Consider the following 20,279-nt stretch of genomic DNA (forward strand, 5'->3'; position numbering starts at 1 on the left):
TGTCATTCAGCACTCCTGTGTATAATTCACTTAAATCTTCCAGCAACAGGCCAACTTAACTTCTTCTTAGGGTGCAAGAAAGCACAGCAGGAACACTGCCCCCTAACTTTTAAAGAACAGAAACGATTTCAAATTAATATCAAAGTTATCATGAGAAAAAATAAAAACTTTATTGGACTTTGTTACACTTATTTTACAGTTTAGTATTGCTTTTATTTAGAATTACATAAGATTGGGGATGGCGCATTGTAATGTTTTTGAAATGCAGAACCTTTAAAGGTCTTAATCTGGCTGGCCCCACTATTAAGGAAAATGCAGTGTTTACTCTGGCAAAGGAAAGGGCTAAATCGCCCCTATCAGCCCCCCAAATCCCTTGCAACTTTATCTCTGTACCCTGACATAAACCGCTGGTTTAAAAGATGGTGGTTCCAACAATTCATATCAAGCCCTGCTTCCCTACCCTCCACCTCTGCCTAAGCTGAGCTTGTCGCCTCTATGTTCCATCTGTTAAATTCTGTAAGAACACTTCAAATCTAGCCTCCATCAGATTGTGGCTGAACATCTCTGACTTTGGAATACTGTCTACTCTCATTTTAGCTCATACTGAGATTAGCAGCTACAACCAGAATGCTTAAAATGGGCTAAAAGCACTTTGCAAAGTAACTTAACTCTCTAAACAATCTTATGAATGAGGTACTATCTTTTGTTGAAACGAAGAAAACACTGAGGCTCAGAGAGGTAATCATTTACCCAAGGACATAAAGTATATATAGTATGTACTCAATAAATATTAGCTGACCAGGTTGGCTGATAGAAAATGACTCTTAAACTTTCTTAAGGGACCATTTCCATCCTTCTTCTAACACAAAGTGTTCCTCTTTCTCTCACCTAATAGATGGAACCACCATCCTCCCAGGTGATTAAACCAGCCTCACTCAGGAATCTCTCTCTCCCCCATAACTAAACAATTGCCAACTTGAATTACCAAGTACCTCTCAGCTGTCAATTTTCCCCCATCCTCTCTTTCACTTCTTTGTTTCAAATCTTATATGGACTGCCCCGGTCTCATCTCTCTAAATCCATTCTCTATGTATCAGCCACAGTGACTAAAGATACTATTTGTTCATGTCACTAAATATGTTCCCTGCTGCCCTTAACATAAGGTCCAAATCCTTTAGTGTGGTTCACAAAGCCCTTCATAACCTAGTCCCTGCCCACTTTTCCCCATTCCAGCTTTACTGAACAAGTTATTTTTGTAAGCTCCCTGCCTTTAATTTACAGTTTTGTCTACCCTTCAGCAGTACCATCCCACTTCCCCATTTCTCTCTTAGCTAACTCCTAACATTTCACTTTTCCCAGGAAGCCTACCAAGACACCCCCTTCCCCACCCCCAGGCAACTCTCCTTGGAGTTCTCTGCAATTCCTACATCATAGCGCAAATTATACCAACCGTACCATCTGTCAGCTCATTTTCACCCTCCTTAAGTCCAACATGGCAGAGCCAGTGCCTGTCATGTTTAAAGTTGTGTCCCAGAACTTCACGGGGGCTGGTACAGAACAGACACTCAGGAAATCTTTGTTGAAAGAATAAACTGACCTAGTCTACCTCCCTGCGTGCTACCTCTTGTCAAGAAGTTTCCTGACAGTGCCTGCCTTGTGTCTCATCTACCCAAGTGTCTTATCCAGAGAAGATACTGAGTACAATATGTGAATGCTTTCAAGACTTTTCTTACCAGTCAGACCTTAAGTTTTAGAAGGAACAGGCGCATTCTGCTAGATGCTTGATAAACCTCACTGCCCATGTAAGTCCAAAAAATACAGAATGGGTGCTAACTCATAAAAGCTGTTAAAGAAAGGGCCTTGAAAGCTTAAGTCTTTCTATTTTAATCAAATACCTTTATAGTGCAAATATAATAAATTCACATGCATTTTACTTTTACATACTCATAACAAGATAATGACATAGACTAAAGGTGCACTGTTTTCCCAAGTGAATCTTCTTTTTAACCAAACCTACAAAGCATTTATGGAAATTAACATTTTCGGCAAAGCCACAGACTTGAATTAAGCAGCATCAATGCTGTACTGTAAAAAAAGTAAATGAAAAAACGCAAGATGTAGAAGCAGCAGCTGTATCAGCAACCTCTCTTCTGGGGGATCTCGCACACATACTCCTTCCCCCACGGACTGTGAGGCCACACCTCGTAAGAGGTTAAGGACTCAATAGTGCTTGTATCACACAAATAAGACTTTCACAGAGGAAAACTGTCATAGAAATGCATCATCATTATTATTATTTTTGCTTTTTTAAGGACACTGCAATAGAAATATATTAACAATTGCCTCAAATATCCAACATCTTTCTACCTTACATTTTAAATCAGAGTTTAGGAACCTACAGGTCTTAATAAAGAACTCTCTTCACAGCACAGCTGCAGTTCACTTTAAAATGCAAAAACATTTCCTTGTGCTATATCCTTACAAATAAACATAATATATATATATAACTGAAAAGTTCAGATCCTGCATTACGCATTATTCAATCTTGCCCTCTGCTATAAATCCAAATACAGTAAAATTTGCAAAGCATTCACTTAATATTTTAGTTGAAGCAAAAGGGATATGGACTTGGAGCAAAGGAGACCTTTATGGATTTCAGTGGTGTCCTTGGCACTCAGAGGTTTAGCTGAAGTCTCGATTGGTGAGGACAAGTGGAGCCACAAGAGTCCAGACGTAAAGGAGGAGACAGACCCAGCTGGAGCTGATCTTGACCCACACAGCTGGCCACTTGCTGGTCATGCTCTGGAACTTGGCATCAGGGCTAAGAAAACAGGAGAGTCAGATAAAGGAGCTTGATACCAGCATCTAGCAGCTCCCTAGCCAAAGCCAAGAAATTCCCCAGTGAAACTTGGCTGACACTACTCTGTAGTAAGGTTCTAGAAGGGACCTGAGGAAACTGCTCTTTTTAGTTTTTATGAGCAGAGGACTCTGCCTCTCAAATGGCTTTTATCGTCTTGCCAGCATGAAGAACCCTGTCTACTCTATTCCTTGGGCAAAGTTCTTCAGGAACATCTGGCTATTCTAGATACTGGTGAAAGTCTAGATTGAAGCAGCCTCCCTGAAATTTGCCTTTCTTATCACATCCTTACTTTGATCAGAATACTTCATATGGCCATCTCTAGACCAGACAAAAATTTGTGAACAAAGACGGGTGAGATTACTTTATGTCATGGTTTTTTCTCTCAAGTAACTCAAGTCTGAAATAGCTTCCCATGATTTGCATTGCAAGAATTCCAACTAGATTTTAAATCCAAGAGGAGAAAAAGTCAAAAATATTTCAGAAAAGAGTCAGCAACTTCACTATATGGGTAAGAAAAGGGGATTCTGAGGTCAAGACACAGGATGGAGATTTTACAGCCCAAGGGGGCTAAGCGGCCTTCCATCAGTGTTGTCTGTGCCTCCTACCTGTACCAGCTGGTCAGGGTCATCATGATGTACAAGGAAGCCAAGCAGAGCATGAAGTGGAAGAAGGAGTAACTGTACTGCACTCCCTCTTTCTCGTTGTCCACAACCCGCCGAGGCTGCCCGTCTTCTTCATCACCGGCACCACTGGTGGTCGCATCACCGAGGATCACACTGTCACTTCCTGACAGGGTTAGCTTACTTACTTGGCTATTGGTAGAATTGCGGATGCTAGAAAGTGATCCCAAAGAAGACAAATCAGAAAGGGACCATGAGGATGAATTGCTGCCATTGGCTATATACATGAAGGTTATTTCTGAACTGCTCCTACTTTAGGGACTGAAGGCCTTCTGAAAGACCCTGCTTAAAGTTCTGAACTGCTGCCTGGTATCACAAGACAAATAGTACTCTCCTCAGTTACTACTTGGTGCTTTAACTACTTTAGAGTTTCCCAAAACACACTATGCTCTCAGTGTCTGCTTCCATGACGTCACAAGTGCCTCTTCTATGTTTGGAATGCACCACCCATCAGCCTTCTCCCAGCTAACTTACTCACTCTTCAATTGTCTGACTACGTGCCATGTCATCTAGAAAGCCTTCCCTGACATCACCCCATCACTAGGCCGGCTTAAATTTCCACAGCTCCTTATGCCTCCCTCTGCCATAGCACTTACCACTCCTGTCTTTCTCGCTATTTGAGGAACTCAACAGCAACAATCACCTTAATCATCTATGCATTTCTAGCACATGGCAGATGCTCACTAAAAGTCTGTTAAATGACTGAATAAAAAAGTACATACAAAGGACAAAAACCACATGATCATCTTGACAGACAAAAAGCATTTTTGACAAAATCTAATACCTTTTCATGATAACACTCAAACTAGGAATAGAGGAGAACTTCCTCAAACTGATAAAAGGCAGCTATGAAAAACCCAGAGCTAACACCATACTTAACAGTGAAATACTAAAAGATTTCCCCCTAAGATCAGGAACAAGATAAGTATTCCACTCTCACAATTTCTATTCAACACTGCACTGGAGGTTCAAGCCAGAGCAATTAGACAACAAAAAAAATCCAGATTGGAAAAGAAGTAAAATGACCTCTACTTGTAGATGACTTGACCTTGTATATAGAAAATCTTAAGAAATACACACACACTCTATCAGAATCAATAAATGAGCTTGTAGGATACAAGATCAATATACAAAAATCGATTCTATTTCTATATACTAGCAATGAACCGAAAAGTTAAATTAAGAAAACAATCTCGTTTACAATACCATCAGAAAGAATAACATACTTAGAAAGAAATTTAACAAAAGAAGTTGAGACTTGTACACTAATAACTGTAAAGCACTGAAAGAAATCAAAGAAGAGCCAAATGAGACAGCCCCCGTTCACGGACTGGACCCTTCAACAGTGTGGAGATGGGAAGATTCTCCACGAGGTTGTACAGATTCAATGCAATTCCTATCAACACCCCAATTACTTTTTTTGTAGAAACTGACAAGCTGAACCTAAATTTACATGGAAATGCAAGGGACTCAGAATAGCTAAAACAATCTTGAAAAAGAACAAACTGGGGTGATCTACACTTGCCAATTTTAAAACTTACTACAAAGCTACGGTAATCAAAACAGTGTGGTACTGGCATAAGGACAGCATACAGGTCAATGAAATAGAATTACGAGTCCAGAAATAAACCATCACATTCACGGTCAATTGATTTTTGACGAGGATGCCGGGACAATTCAATGGAGAAAGAAGTCTTTTCAACAAATGGTGGTGGGACAACTGTATATCCACATAAAACAGAATGAAGTTGGATTCCTTACCTCAAACCATATTCAAAAATAATAAAAAGACAAATAACCCAATATAAAATTAGGCAAAAGATTTAAACAGACATTTCTTCAAGGAAGATATACAAATGGCCAATAAGCACATGAAAAAATGCTCAACATCACTGTCATTAGGGAAATGCAAACCAAAATCACAATGAAATAACACTTCACATCCTCTAGAATGGCTACTACAATTATTACAATGTAATAATTAGGATGTGGTGAAACTGGAACCCTCATGCACTGCTGGTGAGATTTTAACATGATGTAGCCACTTTGGAAAACACTTTGGCAGTTCCTCAAAAAGGTAAACATACAGGTACCATATAATCCAGCAATTCTTTTCCTAGGTATATATCCAAGAAAAGTGAAAATGTACATCCACACAGAAAACTTGTACAAAAATATCCATAGCAGCATTATTCACAATAGCCCCACAGTGGAAGCAACCCAACTGTGCATCAACTGATGAATGGATAAACAAAACGTGGTAATATTCACACAAGGGAACGTTATTTCCAACAATAGAAAGGAATGAAGTACTGATAGATGCTACAACATGGATGAACCTTGAAAACATTATGCTAAGTGAAAGAAGCCAGTCACAAAAGACCACGTATAGTATGATTCCATGTATACGAAACATTCAAATAAATAAATCTACAGAAACAGAGGAGATTAGTGTCTGCCAAGGGGCTGGAGGGAGGGAGAATGGGAAATGACTGCTAATGAATATGAAGTTTCTTTGTGGGTAAATGAAATGTTCTAAAATTGATTGTGGTAAGAGTTGCACAACCCTGCAAATATACTAAAACACTACTCAATTGTACACTTTAAAAGAGTGAATTTTATGGGAGATGAATTATATCTTAAAAAAGAAAAAAAATTAGGGCAAAAGCAAAACAAACAAAAACAGTCATAGACAGTATGAAAATGAATGAGCATAGCTGTGTTCTAATAAAACTTTATTAGAACAAAAATAGGCAGCAAGCCCAAAGGCTGTAGTTTGCCAACCCCTATGTCAATCAAAAAAAAACCCAGTAAGTCTATATATAATGTTGTGGAAAGCTGTCCAAATTATAACAACAAATTCCTATTTTAGAATAGTATGTGTATTTATATAGCATGTTCCTAATTTATTTTTTAAAATTATATATCAAGTGATATAAGTAAAATTATGTAACTATATATAAAATCATGTATAATATACAAAATTATATCTATCTATACAGATACAGATAGATCAACAGAGAATAAGTACAAGCAAAGGAAAAAAGCTTGAAATCATACATACCAAAACGTTAACCATGCAAGAGGTAAATCTGGAGGGAGGATACTTTCATTTCCTACTTCATACTTTTGTCACTTATGTTATTAGTTTATATAAATACATACTTGCGTATTTTTATTATTTCATATTTTTAAATTATTAAAGCAATGCATGCTATTAAAAAGTAAGTATCAATAAAAATGGGTGGGAGGATGAGTACAAGCTGGGGTCTTGGATTAACAGGAAACTTTTAACATGAGAGGTATATAATTCTGTAGTTGTTTAAATATTACTTACAATGACAGGAAATAAGGATTAAAAAAAATAAGCCAATCAATTTTCAGAGCCACTATTCTAGCTAATCTGGGGTCAGGTGAGGGCATTATCCTCCTATACAGAGGAGAAAGTATCTCTTTGTAATGTTTGGAGGAATTATTTGATGAGAGGAGTTACCTGAACTTTAAGAAATGTACATATCTGGGTAACTGAGGCAAGTCAAGGACTTTCAATAAAGAGAGTTAAATTGCTTTTTTTACTCCTCACACTGCTTTTTGAAAGCAAAACAGCTTCTTCACTTTATTATTAACCTTCCTGAGAATCTTGTCCTAGGCACTTTTTAACTTACCTAGAATACAAAAGGCAGAGAACAAAGACTATCAGCCCAATAAAATTATCTGTATCCAGAAAATGCCCACTCTTTGATGGCGGAGTAGAGGTAGGGACTGGAGCAGTTGAATTTCCAGGAGCCAAGGTTGGCGCAGTCATGTGTGTAATAATGCTCCACAGGGTAGGGTTGCAGGAACGATCTGAAAATGGGAAACTTTTATTATCCTTAGTTATAACTCATCTTATTCCAAGAAAGGATTTTAGGGGTGTGCTTACACTTCATTCAGTTATGATGTAAACCATGGGAATGCTATACTTAAAAGAACCTGAAATCTCGCAGTTAGTAACATATTTGTGTTGCAACCAGTGACTTAGTTTTAGAAAAAAAGAAAAACAACAACAACAAAGGATTTGTCAAATCTCATAAATGCCAATCTTGATTTTATTGGTTTTGAAGTTTAAGTGGCAAGTCATTTTGGTTCTACAGTTGTACAAAGGCTAAGCATGAGAAATTTATTCCTAGTTTTGTTTTTAGTTACATAAGAATACAATAAAAATAAGTTGAATCATCATTGAGGGTCTGCGATAATTATTTTCCTTTAAAAGGAGTCCACAGGATACCCTATAGAGAAACAACCCTATAATAACTACAAAAAGACATTTCCTACAGCTGTTTCTTCTAGAGGCTGTAACATGAAAGTAAAATTGAATTAAAGCAATTCTACAAAGGGCCAAAACAATATAGCCTTGTCCAGCTCTTAACTCCTTTTGACTTAGTCCAGGGGAAAAAAAAGCCTAGACTAGACTATTGAAAGGATTGTGGTCCTTCAGGTTGTCTATGAATAGTTATGAATAAAAACAGGGAATAAAACTTGAAAGGTAAATATCTACAGACATACAGCGAACACTGTACATTTAAGTGAAGTTTTTTGTTTGTTCGCTTGTATGACATTTGTTCTAGCTCTAGTTTTTGCACCCTTCCAAGGAGTAATTTCCTACTTTCTTTTCATCAAATGAATGTGCTGTCAACGTTCCCTTACCAGGTTCATTGGACATGGCTGACCACGTGAGGTACATGGTGTAGAGGGTGATGATGGAAGACTGCAGGAGGCCAGAACGAGGCTGGTGTTCCTATGGGATCAAAAGGAAAACAACACCACAGGAATTGCAAGGGCTGACTTTCTAAAACCCAGTGTACTTCCCTGGAGCCCACTGAATTGTCATTAACTGAGAACTTTCTGATTCTGCTTGACAGATGAAAGATGACAAGTAACTTTCAGTTTGAGTTAGCTTGCAAAAGAAGTAAGAAAGAAGAAGCATGTACTACTGGTTCTCAAGGCATTTCCTAATCCTGGAAATTCCTGTGTATCACACAAAGACTTTACTTACTAGTCCCTTGGTGTAGTGGAGTCTAAGCTCAGCTCTGCCACTACGATGTGACCCATTGTCTCTCTGGAACTTCAGTTTTCTTACTTTTAAAAGGAGAGACGATGTCTAGATGTTCTTTTCATATTTCATATCTAAAACCCCATGAATTTTTAAAAGTACGGTATTTAAACAATGAAACTCAAGAGCATGAGTTTTGTTTTTAAAAATGAAAATCGATTATTTTTTATAGTTTAATTCCCCTAAAATATCTTGACTAATGACTCATAAGAATCATGCTCACGATATAAACAATTTTATAAGAACTATAAATTCTCAAGTGACCTAGGGTTTTTTTTGATAGGGAAATTTACTTAATTATGATACAGGCATTCACTGGCACATTTTATAGTTACTAAGTTATAATTATGAAGATTTTTCATAATATGGCAAAATGTTTAAGTAGATAAACTTAGACATAAATTTATATGAAAGGTTACCTAGGTTTTAAGCTCAACATTAAAGAAAAATCTTTCACAGGAGGAAGAAGCAGAAAACAACCATACCTGAACCTTTGGATGGATTGATATAATAGAAACCACAACACAAAGGATCAGATTAATACTGATGAAGAACTTGTTTTCTGTGCAGCCATCTGGTCTGGTGTAGTAGGTGTAGAGCAGCCCGACAAAGACGATTGACAAGATATAGAAGCAGCTTGTGAGGGACAGTAAAGCTGGAAAAAAGGAAACCAATATGAATGCCCACAATTGTAACAAACCTGTATAATGAAGAACAATTTTATTCTACCCCATATAAAAATAAAGAGGCATTATTTCACTTTTATGATGGTCAATAATTTACAGCAAAATTATAGAAGCCCCAAGGTTGAACTTCAGACTGTGTTCGAGCTGACTCAATGTGAAGTTCCAAAATCCACCGTGCAACTGAATTCACTTCCTGGATTACCTAACTTGATTGCACGGGTTGGAAAACCATACATATGATCATTCCACCTACAGTAAACAGTAACCACATGATAAATAATGTGCATTATAAGCTTTTCTTAGGAACTTAGAAGATGCCTGGGCCCTCAAAATAACCCAATTCACAGCAAGCTAAATGCCAGGGATGGTGATGGTGGAAAACAGAATATACAGACATCTTTTTATGGCAGTTTTTCCTCTGCAGCAGCTAGCTACAAAAACCCATTTCCTATCAAATACAATGAGACCACATCATTGTGGGAAAGTGGCTCATTTGCTATTTTCAAATATTTAAAGTAATGTTCCTTTCTATTCACATGGATAATCAACAACTAGCTACGTACCTCTGAAAAGCAGAAAACATGAAACAGAGCATGTAGTATACTCAGACCAATTGTAGCATGTTGAGCTCAATTAACTCGTGTTTAATTCAAAGCACAGGCTTATTTGAGCAAACTAGTTTCTACTTATCTCAATCTCCATGGATTTTGCATATTTAAAATTAAACATTAAGTTACTAGCACAATTCTTTTTGCTTTCCCATCTGCATACACAAGATTTCTCTACTTTTGCTACTCCAAAGAATGGCCAATCTGCAATTCACTCATTATTAAATTCTTTGAGAGTGAACTATAGGAAACAGAAGTAAATAGGTAAAAAGTAAAATAAAATTTTATTAGTCAGAAAGAAGTAAAGGACAAGTTGCAGGATTCCCAACCCATAATGATAAATGATAAAGACAATTTTTTAAATCTTTTGCTGAAATAATTACAAACAATTTAAGTGACTAACAATAGGGCAATGGTTAAATAAAGTATGGTATACCAAGCCAGGGAACACCACAGAATTGTAGAGAATGAAATACCATGCAATTGTTAAATGACTAAGACATACCCATATTCACTGGTATGGAAGGATATTAATTGTATAATAAGTGAAAAGAAAAAGTCAAGGAACAATACAAGTATGAACCTATTTATATTTAGATACAAAACCATGTATATGTGCATAAATACATAAAGATCCGGTAACAGTGGTTATAGCTGGAGAGGAAAGTGGGTTGCAGACGGGTAGAGATTTGCATGTTTTATTCTTTATAAAGTTCTATCATTTGTATTTATGGTGAACATAGTATTATTTTTCATTTTTTTAAGATAATTTAAAAAGAAGCAAGCTAAATAAATAAATAAGATGAAAAGAAAACTGAACAATTTGATAATATGTACAAAAAGCATTTAAAATACCCATACCCTTTGACTCTTCTACTTCTGGGAATTGATTCAAATGAAATAATCAGTAATGGGCTCAAAGATATATTATTAGGTATTTATTGCTGTACTGCAGCCAAACATATTCACAAGCTATTTCTAAGTTTAAAAAAAGTCAAACTATAAACTATTTGAATGTATTATACATTTAAAAAATAAAACAAATATATTACACACATTTTTCAATGACTTTTTCTTCTATACATCGAAAACACATATGTTCATATAGAAAAAAAGACTGGAAGAGTGCAGACTAATATGTTAACAGTAAGTAATAACTACTGGAGAGCTGGATTATGGGGGAATTTGTTTCCTTTTGTGATTTCTGGTTTTTTAAGTTCTTGAAACAGAGCATCTATTACTTTTATGGGGAGGAGGGGCAAGAAATCTCAACAACTATTATTTTTAAAATGAGTTATGGCTATGTCTAATAAATAGAGGGTTCCAAAGTCCCTCCCCATTATTATAGGCTATAAATCCTATTCCCAACCTAGAAATTTCAAGTGCCCTTTTTCTACCAGAGAGCTTTTACAAGGGGTGGGGTAAGACTCTGAACAAAGCAGTGGACCGTTCACACCCATCTGCCTGAGGGATGTGGGCAGATGTTCCATATGTAGAACCCATCTGAGGCGCCTGTCCACGGAAACAAGGTAATCAAAACCAGGACTACGTCACTAAATACAACAGCTTTTCCCTATCTAAACACAAGTAGTTACATTACAAATCTCAAAATAAAGGAATTGGGAGAATCCAATGATTTATATTACCTGTGCTACTCTATTCCCTCCTACTAAAATGTATATAACTCAGAACTGACTCAACTGGGAAACTGTAGTTTTTAAAAGGTCAACTCTACACTGGGCGTTTATATATTTAAATAAATGGAGATTTTTATTGCATTCCCTGTTTAATGTAGCATAACGTAGTATGGCTCTCACAGGTGTGTTTAGGTACTTACCAGCATACCAGAACCTTGGGTTTCCTTCTTCCATTCGATTTACCCATGATTCATTCCAAGAGTGAGCAAAGTCTACCAACAGCACGAGCTGGATGAGGATAAAGAAGAAGGCCCCTCCCATGCCAATAGCAAACCAGGCTACAAACCAAAAGAACAAAGTTATATTTACCATAGGAGTAACATTTCAGAATGTTACTGTCCAACATTCTAAAAAGATTTCCATTCAAGTAAGAAAGAGGTGGTAAAGACATATTCTATCTCCAGGAGGACAGCAAGATTATTCCAACTCCAAACTCAAAGGCTTTCTCTGAGAAGTGTTCTGTTGGTTTTCAGACCTTTTAAAACTTGTTCTAAATGGTGCCAATGCAAGCCTAGGATTTGACATTCCAAATGGTACTACAAAGCCTTTTCCTTTACTTTACAGGGGGAAAAAAATCACAATGGAAACTCACAGATGTCATCTGATGCCATGTTAAGGAAGCAAGTTAAGACAGTGACAGTGGGACAAGTCCTTATGTTGACAAGCTCTCCAATTAACGCAGTATTGCCAAGTGAGAAGGTAAACTATGAAAATACTGGCAAACAATTAACATATGGTTCCAGACCAGCTGAGAAGTGGGCTGAATGCCTCCTGGCTTTAATCAATCAATTAATGTCTTAATATTAATACCCAATCATATAATTGGGCACCACCTCATTTAATTGCCAGTTTTGCAAAATCAGTAACAAAAATGTAGCTTTAACTCAACCTTCCACAGAGTCTGTATATATTATACTGAACTCCCTTAAGAGTGAGCCATACCTGTGGTGAAATGGCCCCCAGGGATATAGAAAGATCCAACCATGATACCGACAATGGCTGCAATTTTGAAGAACCAAAACCTATTAAAATATAAAAGTGCATTTACGAACTGCTCATTTTTGTCCTTACACTGAGAAAAATGAATTTCTGAAATGCAAAAATAAAGCCTTAGTAGCATTTCCAATCTAATTGTCTGGGCTTATTTCCTTATTTGACATGAGGCTACTTCACTCAATATTTCACACAATTTAAAGACAAATATTAGCACAGAGAACAAATCATTCACATTCATAGTAAAAGAGAAACAAATAATTTCAGAGTTTCCCTACTTTTAGCACTTAAAAATAGGAGTTTTTCTAGAATTCTGGAGAGTTCTAAACTAACAATGTTAGCTAAATACAGAACAATTAACTATTAGATCTGGGGAACGGTATCACCTAATCCTTCTTTTACAACACAGGACTTAAGTGCCTTGCCCACAATCACACAGTTCATCACTGGCAAAGCCAGGACCAAACCTAGCTTTCAGTCCATGATCTGTAGAGACTGCCTTACATGGCAGAGTGGAAAGAATCAGGCTCTGGAGCTGGACAAATATGAGTTTCAATCTTAGCTCCAAGTCTCACTGGCTGAGAGATCTCAGGCAATTTATTTAGCCTCTCTGAAATTCAGTTACTACATCTGTAAAAAGGGGAATATAATACATATAAAGTTTACAAAACTCCCTTAGGTCTTCAAATGAGAATTAGAAATATATGTAAAAGGGGGTCAAGAAAGGGATGCAATAGAATATGTAAATCAGTGGCCCAAATATATTCACTGTGAATATTGCTGTATACTGTTTAAATATATCAAGCATATGATTATCTTTTAACAATAAAAAGAAAAAAAAATGTATGTGTGTATAGTGCCCAGCACAGTGCTTGAACTGTTTCACAGGTGTTCAATAGAAACCTAGGAACTTAAAGCAAAGGTATTAAAAAAAAAACAAAAGACAAGACCGCCCTCCTCTCCGCCACATCCTCCACGCTACAGGACTCCAAGTGAAAATGACACTGAAACAACTTCATATGTATAAAAGGTCAGAAATACACCTGCGCCACTGATTGACATACTCTACTGCTTCCATCAGCACGGCAGCATGAACTGCTGAAGGGGAAGATCACACCATAATATAGTAAGTTAATAAATAAATCTTACATACCCATTGTGTACTGCTGCTCTGGGATCTTTACTTGTTTTCACTTTTAACATGAGCAGAAAGAAGACAAAGAAAAAGACGGCCAAGGCAAAGTTGATCCGATACACAGCTTTATAACCGACCAGCACATCACAATCTTTATCTGCCATTATATCAGCCACCTTGATTTTAAATCCCCCTTCACAGAATCCAGGAATCTAGAAAAACAATTTCAATGCTATGGGAATAGCCACATTTAAACAGAGATTCTATCCCCCACAGGAAAGTCTGGATTTATAAAATTGACTACTTCAACAACTACAAGACTGTCCTGTGGGATTTTTCTCTTTGCCTTCCAATTCACTCATAATCTTGCCACCAATAAGGATAAACAACTTGCATTTTGAAAATAAAAGTGAAGCGCTTTCTTCTTTGCTCTTCTCTGCTGATGACGTTATTTCCCATTTTCCCATGAATTTTCATGCTATAGTACACTCCTTACAAAGGTGAAGGGCTAGTCTACTTTAAATGTTTTAAATCTTAAACAAATAGGGAAAGAAAAGGTTTTAGGGCCATTCTTTTAACATCTGTTTTCTCTCAGTTAGACTAGAGCTGAAGATATTCATTCTAACTACCTTTACTTCTGGAAAAGAACTAATATCTTCATATTCTGCATCTTGACTATACCCAAAAGTAATTTAAAAACCCAACAACTACAATGAAGTTGATTTTCTTAACAGTGAAGAAGTTAAGAATATTCATTACAACTAAGATTTTGCAAAATACAAAAATAATAAAAATAGCCAGTACATTAAAGGTAGTGTTACTTCTACTTACCTTCTTCAGCTGACTTTCCATCCCGCCCGACAGCATGATACAGGAGACAACAGTGCCCAGGAGGAGAATGAAAGCGTAGATGAGGCGAGTCACAGTGGAATTCTTACTGTTGGGACAGCAACTACACAGCAAACAAGAGGCACCACTGCAAAGGCACGGAACCTGTAATAAGCACACCAGGGCCATGTGAGACCTCCTTCAGTGGACTCCTTTAAGACATGGATGTCACAGAACAGAAGATGAGGCAAACCAGGCTTTAACAGTCTTAACTGAGAGCACTATGGCCGGGAGGAGGTGGCTAAAAGCATGGACTCTGGAGTCAATATTATTCCTGCCACTTTACCTCAGCAAGTTACATAATCTAAGCCAATTTCTCCGTCTGTAAAATAGACTCAGAACAGAATCCTCCTCCCTCGGACACTGCTGTATTAAATGAGCATTCAACACAGTGCCTAAAATACGAGCCCAATAAATTTAGTTATATTCCTAGAGAACATATTTTATGTTAAAATAATATATCTTAACATTGAGGAAAATACAAACCTAACTCCACTTGCTGTTTATTGAGAATCCTAGCTACCAAATCTGATATTACAGCATAAAGCAACATTACATGGAAACCCTCATAAATAACAATAGCAAGAGCCATTTAGCTCCATTCAAGAGTAACCTGGAGACTCCTCAAAAAGTTCAACAGAGAATTACCATATGACCCAGCAATTCCACTCCTAAATATACACTCCAAAGAACGGAAACAGGATTCAAACAAAAGCGTGTACATGAATGTTCAAAGCACCACTATTTACAATTGCCAAAAGGCAGAAACAACTCAAATGTTTATCAATTGATGAATAGATAAGTTAAATGTAGCATATCCACATAATGAAATATTATTCAGCCATAAAAATGAAGTACTAGTACATGGTACAACACAGGTGGACTCTGAAAACATCATGCTAAGTCAACGAAGCCAGACACTAAAGGTCACATATCGTATGACTGCATTTATGTGAAATACCCAGGATAGGTAAATCCAGAGACAGAAAGCGGATTAGTGGTTTCCAGAGGTTGGAGGGAGAGAAGTGGGGAGTAACTGTTTAAACGGTGTCTGGTTTCCCTTTGCGGTGATGAAAATATTCTAGAACTAGATAGGTATGATGACAGCACAACACTGTGACTGTACTAAATGCCACTGAATTATACACTTTAAAATGGTTCATTTTATGTTATGTGACTTCACCTCAATTTTTTAAAAAAAGAGTAACTTGGATCTTTGCTCAGCTACAATCTCCCAATGAACCTTCCAGATGAGAGAGGATATAACCTGAGTCATTCTTATATATGCTTGATTAGGAAACCACCTGAACTGCTTTGACAGGCAGTTCATGTCACGTTACACGGACAGGCTAATTTAGAATTATCAGCAGAAGCAGCAGATGTAAACAATGGGGGATTCTGGTTTTATAGTATGGTAATAATCTTTACTTTTTATAGATGGTACCTTGTGTAGACTTTACCACGGTTTTGGGCGATCTGGAGCAAGCTGCTACTTAAAAGCACAGATTTCTCATCTGTAAAAATGAGCATAATACCACCTACCCAAAAAGAGTTACTGCGTGAAGAATGAGATACTGTCAGGAATATACAGCACCTAGAAGAATGCCTCGCATAGCAGGGGCCTGGTGCATCAAGACAGCCATTAGTATCTGTAATTGCAACTGCCATGGGATATTGACCACCCAGCCTCTGTCTCCAATTCTTAACTACAACCTGGGCCAAAAGACCATAATAAAAGTCTGTATCTGGCCAAAGACAGAAATACAGATGTTTTATCGCCCAAACAATGACACTAATTGCTTCGGGTTCATTTTGTCTGCACTCACACTTTTGACTCCCTTAAGCTATTTTTTCTTCTATCCAACTAAATAATCTCATAATTGCCTACTGTTTGCTATGAGTTGAATTGTGTCACCCCTAAAATTCATACGTTGAAATCCTAACCCCCATATCTCACAATGTGACCTTATTTGGAAATACGGTCATTGAAGATTTAATTAGTTAAAATGATGCTATACTGGTGAACAGTGGGCACCTAATCCAATACAACAGGTGTCATGAAAAGGAGAAATGTGGACAGAGACATGCCACACAGGGAGAAGACTGTGTGAAGATGAAGGCAGAGGTTTACAACAAGGAACACCAAAGACTGCTAGCAAACCACCAGGAGCTGGGGAAGAGGCATGGGACGGTGCTCCCGCACCCCCCTCCACAGGAACCAACCCTGCTGACACCTTAATCTAGGACTTCTGGCCTCCAGAACTGTGAAACAAATTTCCATTGTTTAAGCCACTCAGTTTGTGGTATTTTGTTATCCAGCCCTAGCAAACTAACACATCTACTTACTTGTTTATAACTGTCATGAGAATGTAAATATCTTGAGGGGGGCCACCCAGTGTTCTATCTCTTCCACCTTCACACAGTAGGTACTTGATCTTTGAAACAAATGTGTCTTACTACATGTTATGTCACTTCCCTTTCTTAGTAATGACAACTCTATTCTTCCTCTTGCTCAGGGCAAAAACTTTGTAGTCATCCTTGATGCCTTCTCTCTTCCAAAACCCTCATCAAAGCTGTCAGTACCATCAGCTCTACTCTCAAAATATGTCCAGAATCTGACGACTTTCAGAGCATCCTTAGCTATCCTGTTGGTCCAAGCCACTACTATCACTCTCACCTGGATTAAACGCAATAGCTCCTGTCTCACTGCTGGAGCAACCCATTCAGAACCCAGAATTAGTATAAAAAGTATTTTAAGATGAAGACATTTGAGAGTCAACAGATGCAGAAAAAAAGTCTTCTCGGAGCTTTCCTCATGCGACTAAAAGCAGCAACTTTTGGGATATGAGGCTGCTATAAATTCTCTCTCCAGGAGAGTTTTATGGCCATGAAGAAGACAAAAAGACCTCTGCACCTACATAAACAAATATTACCACAAGCTTTCTTATCTCCTATTCTTCTCCTAAAAACCCATTTGTCTTTCCTAAAGAAACCTATTTGTTCTTCCCATAGAAGCCCTTTTCCCCCTCTCCTTTTCCCCTATTAGGTTAGGTATATAACAAGCCCTATATCCTAACCACCCATCTGAGTTATTCATCACTAACCACTCCTGTGTGTATGTGTGTTGCTCAGTACACAAACTCTTTTTTTCTCTTGCTAATCTGTCTTTTTGTCAGTTTAATTCGCAGGCCCCCAACCACGAACCCCACGGTGGGGGGGGGGGGGGGAGTTTTTCCTCCCCTTCACTGCTTCACTCTTTCTTTTCTACCATCTATCCTCCACACAGCAATCTTGTGAAAACACAAGTCCGATCACATGACTCCTCTTTTCTGTAACCGATCCCCACATCACTTAAGAATAAAAGCCAAAGTACAAGACCATACAATGCGTTATCTACGTGATTTGGCTCCCTGCTACCTTCCTGACTTCATTTCCTATTATTCTTCCCCTCAACTCATTTCCTTCTCTGCTACACCGAACTCCGTGCAGTTTCTGTTGAACAAAAGAGATTAATAAACTAGAAAAGCGATTTATAGGTAGAAATGCTTTGATGGCTTCCATTCAAATCTTAGCTTTACCTCAAAGCCAAAAGGTGTTTCCGGTCATTAGGAAAGGAAAGACATCTTTGTTTCAAATTACAAATTCACTCCTTCATTAATGACTATAACTACATTTTTTCTAAATCTATTTTGTAAATAGTGAGTTTGACCCACTCGTGGATGGCAAAAATCAACTGACCAGGATTTTTTTTTTAATATGATAGAAAATTGTACAGCAGATAGTAAAGGTAAAAATTATCTCATAAAACTTGGGTGTATTAAATCAACTATATAAATGTATTTCTTACTTTGGGTCAAGGTCCAAAACACTAGAAAGCCACTGTTCTCAAGAACCAAGAAATGACCAAACGCCCTCTTGGTTTAGGATCAACAACCTGAAAGGACGAAAAGTACATTCTGTCCCTAAGAAATGGTAGCGGAATGGGCTGAGACTGAGTCCTTGGTCAACTAAGTCAGTTGGGGAATTCGGAAACAAGAAAAAGATTTCAAGGAATCACGCTCTCTGGAACGAGTATGAGGGAACTCAGCGTATTCTCTTCCCTAGATCCTAAAATTGCCTTTTTACAACACGGCGTTTACAACCTACAAAGTGATTCAACCCATTTATTCACTTTATCCTCACGACAGCTATCGAGGCGAGGAATACTGGGGTGACTGCCCTTCTCTCACGGGAAGCCAGAGATAAGTGACTTGTACAAGGTCCAAATGTTCAGGCCACGGCTTCCAACTCGCAATAGCAACCCACAAGGCCTTCCTTCCCCTGCACCAGAACCGCAGACAGGCCTGGGCGAAAATCCCAGCTCCGCCACGTACTCTGGAGCTTTGGCAAATCCCGTGCTATGGAATAAAAATATCATTCGAGCCACCCAAAGTTAAATGAGGCCACCTTACGAAGGTGCTTCGAAACGAACCAGAGAGCCCCGACCCCGGGAGCCCATTCCTCGTCCTCCGCCAGCTCCGGAGGAGCCCACAGGCCAGAGGGCCGGCGGGGGCGGGGCAATCGAAATTGTAAACAATGGCGGCTGGCCTCCTGCGTTTCTCAACAAACCCGGAAGGCGAGTCGCCCGGTCCCGCCGGGGGCAGCGCAGATTTCGGCCTGGGCCGCCGGACACCCTCTGCAGCCCAGGGGCAGTCTACCCCACCCCGGGCCTCTGGAGCCGAGGCCGATCGGGTCTGGGCTTGCGGCTCCCTATCGCCCTCCCGCAAACCACAGGTCCGACCGAGGCACCGGACCCCGAACTCACCCAGCTGGCGAGGGAGAAGACGCCCAGCACAGCCCCCATGGTGACGCCGACGATGGAGGCGGCCGGTCACCAGGCTTCTAGCTGGTATGTGCCAGCTGAGGCGTCTCCTCAGAAACGCCACGGTTTCTCAGGCCGGAAACGCGCGGCGTGCGTCATTGCGTGGCCCCGCCCACGCCCTCGGCCGCTACCGAGAGGGCAGCCGTCATTGGTAGAAGGGGAAGGCGGAGCTAAACTAGTCCCGGGCTGAGAGGGGAGGCGGAACTAAACGGGCCCGGGGCTGAGGGGAGAGGCGGAGCTAAATCAGCACTGCGCTGGGGAGGAGGAGGGGCTAACCGGCCGGGGACTGAGGGAGAAGGCGCGGCTAACCGCCCGGGTCTGAGAGGGGGAGGCGGGGCTAAACGGGCCCGGGGCTGAGGGGAGAGGCGTGGCTAAACGGACCCGGGGCCGAGAAGGGAGGCGAGACTAAACCGGCCTGGGGCTGAGGGCGAGGCGGGGCTAAACCGGCCGGGGCTGAGGAGGGAGGCGGAGCTAAATGGACCCGGGGCCGAGGGGAGAGGCGGGGCTAAGCGGCCCCGGGGCTGATGGGGAGGCGGGGTAACCGGCCCGGGGCTGCGGATCCTGTGAAAGCTTTATTCCTTCACCGCGTTTGTATTCCCTGGGAGCCCATTATGTGTCAAGATGTGGTACGGACGTGCACCAGAATTGATGGGCTAGTTAAGCAGAGGCTGACGCTGAACAGAAATGCATCACGACGTACGGTGCTGAGTACCCTGAAAAGGAGTCTGAGGGAACATTCTTTTGACAAGAAGTTAATTTCATGCCTACTATGTAAGGGA

The 20,279-nt window shown here is 39.4% G+C and overlaps 1 protein-coding gene across 1 annotated transcript; it reads right to left on the reverse strand.

Annotated features, from left to right (window-relative positions):
* Nucleotides 1–145: 145 nt before the first annotated feature.
* On the reverse strand, nucleotides 146–19,599 carry SERINC3 (serine incorporator 3). The gene is made up of 10 exons (XM_046679631.1): nucleotides 19,444–19,599; nucleotides 14,583–14,744; nucleotides 13,770–13,963; nucleotides 12,566–12,645; nucleotides 11,764–11,901; nucleotides 9,118–9,287; nucleotides 8,227–8,317; nucleotides 7,206–7,386; nucleotides 3,466–3,693; nucleotides 146–2,821 (listed from the first exon to the last, which is right to left on the reverse strand). The coding sequence occupies exons 1-10, from the start codon at nucleotides 19,480–19,482 to the stop codon at nucleotides 2,683–2,685; spliced, it is 1,422 nt and encodes a 473-aa protein (XP_046535587.1). The 5' UTR covers nucleotides 19,483–19,599; the 3' UTR covers nucleotides 146–2,682.
* Between the last annotated feature and the right edge of the window lie 680 nt (nucleotides 19,600–20,279).

This window comes from Equus quagga, chromosome 12 (assembly GCF_021613505.1).
Source record: "Equus quagga isolate Etosha38 chromosome 12, UCLA_HA_Equagga_1.0, whole genome shotgun sequence".
NCBI classification, from domain to species: domain Eukaryota; kingdom Metazoa; phylum Chordata; class Mammalia; order Perissodactyla; family Equidae; genus Equus; species Equus quagga.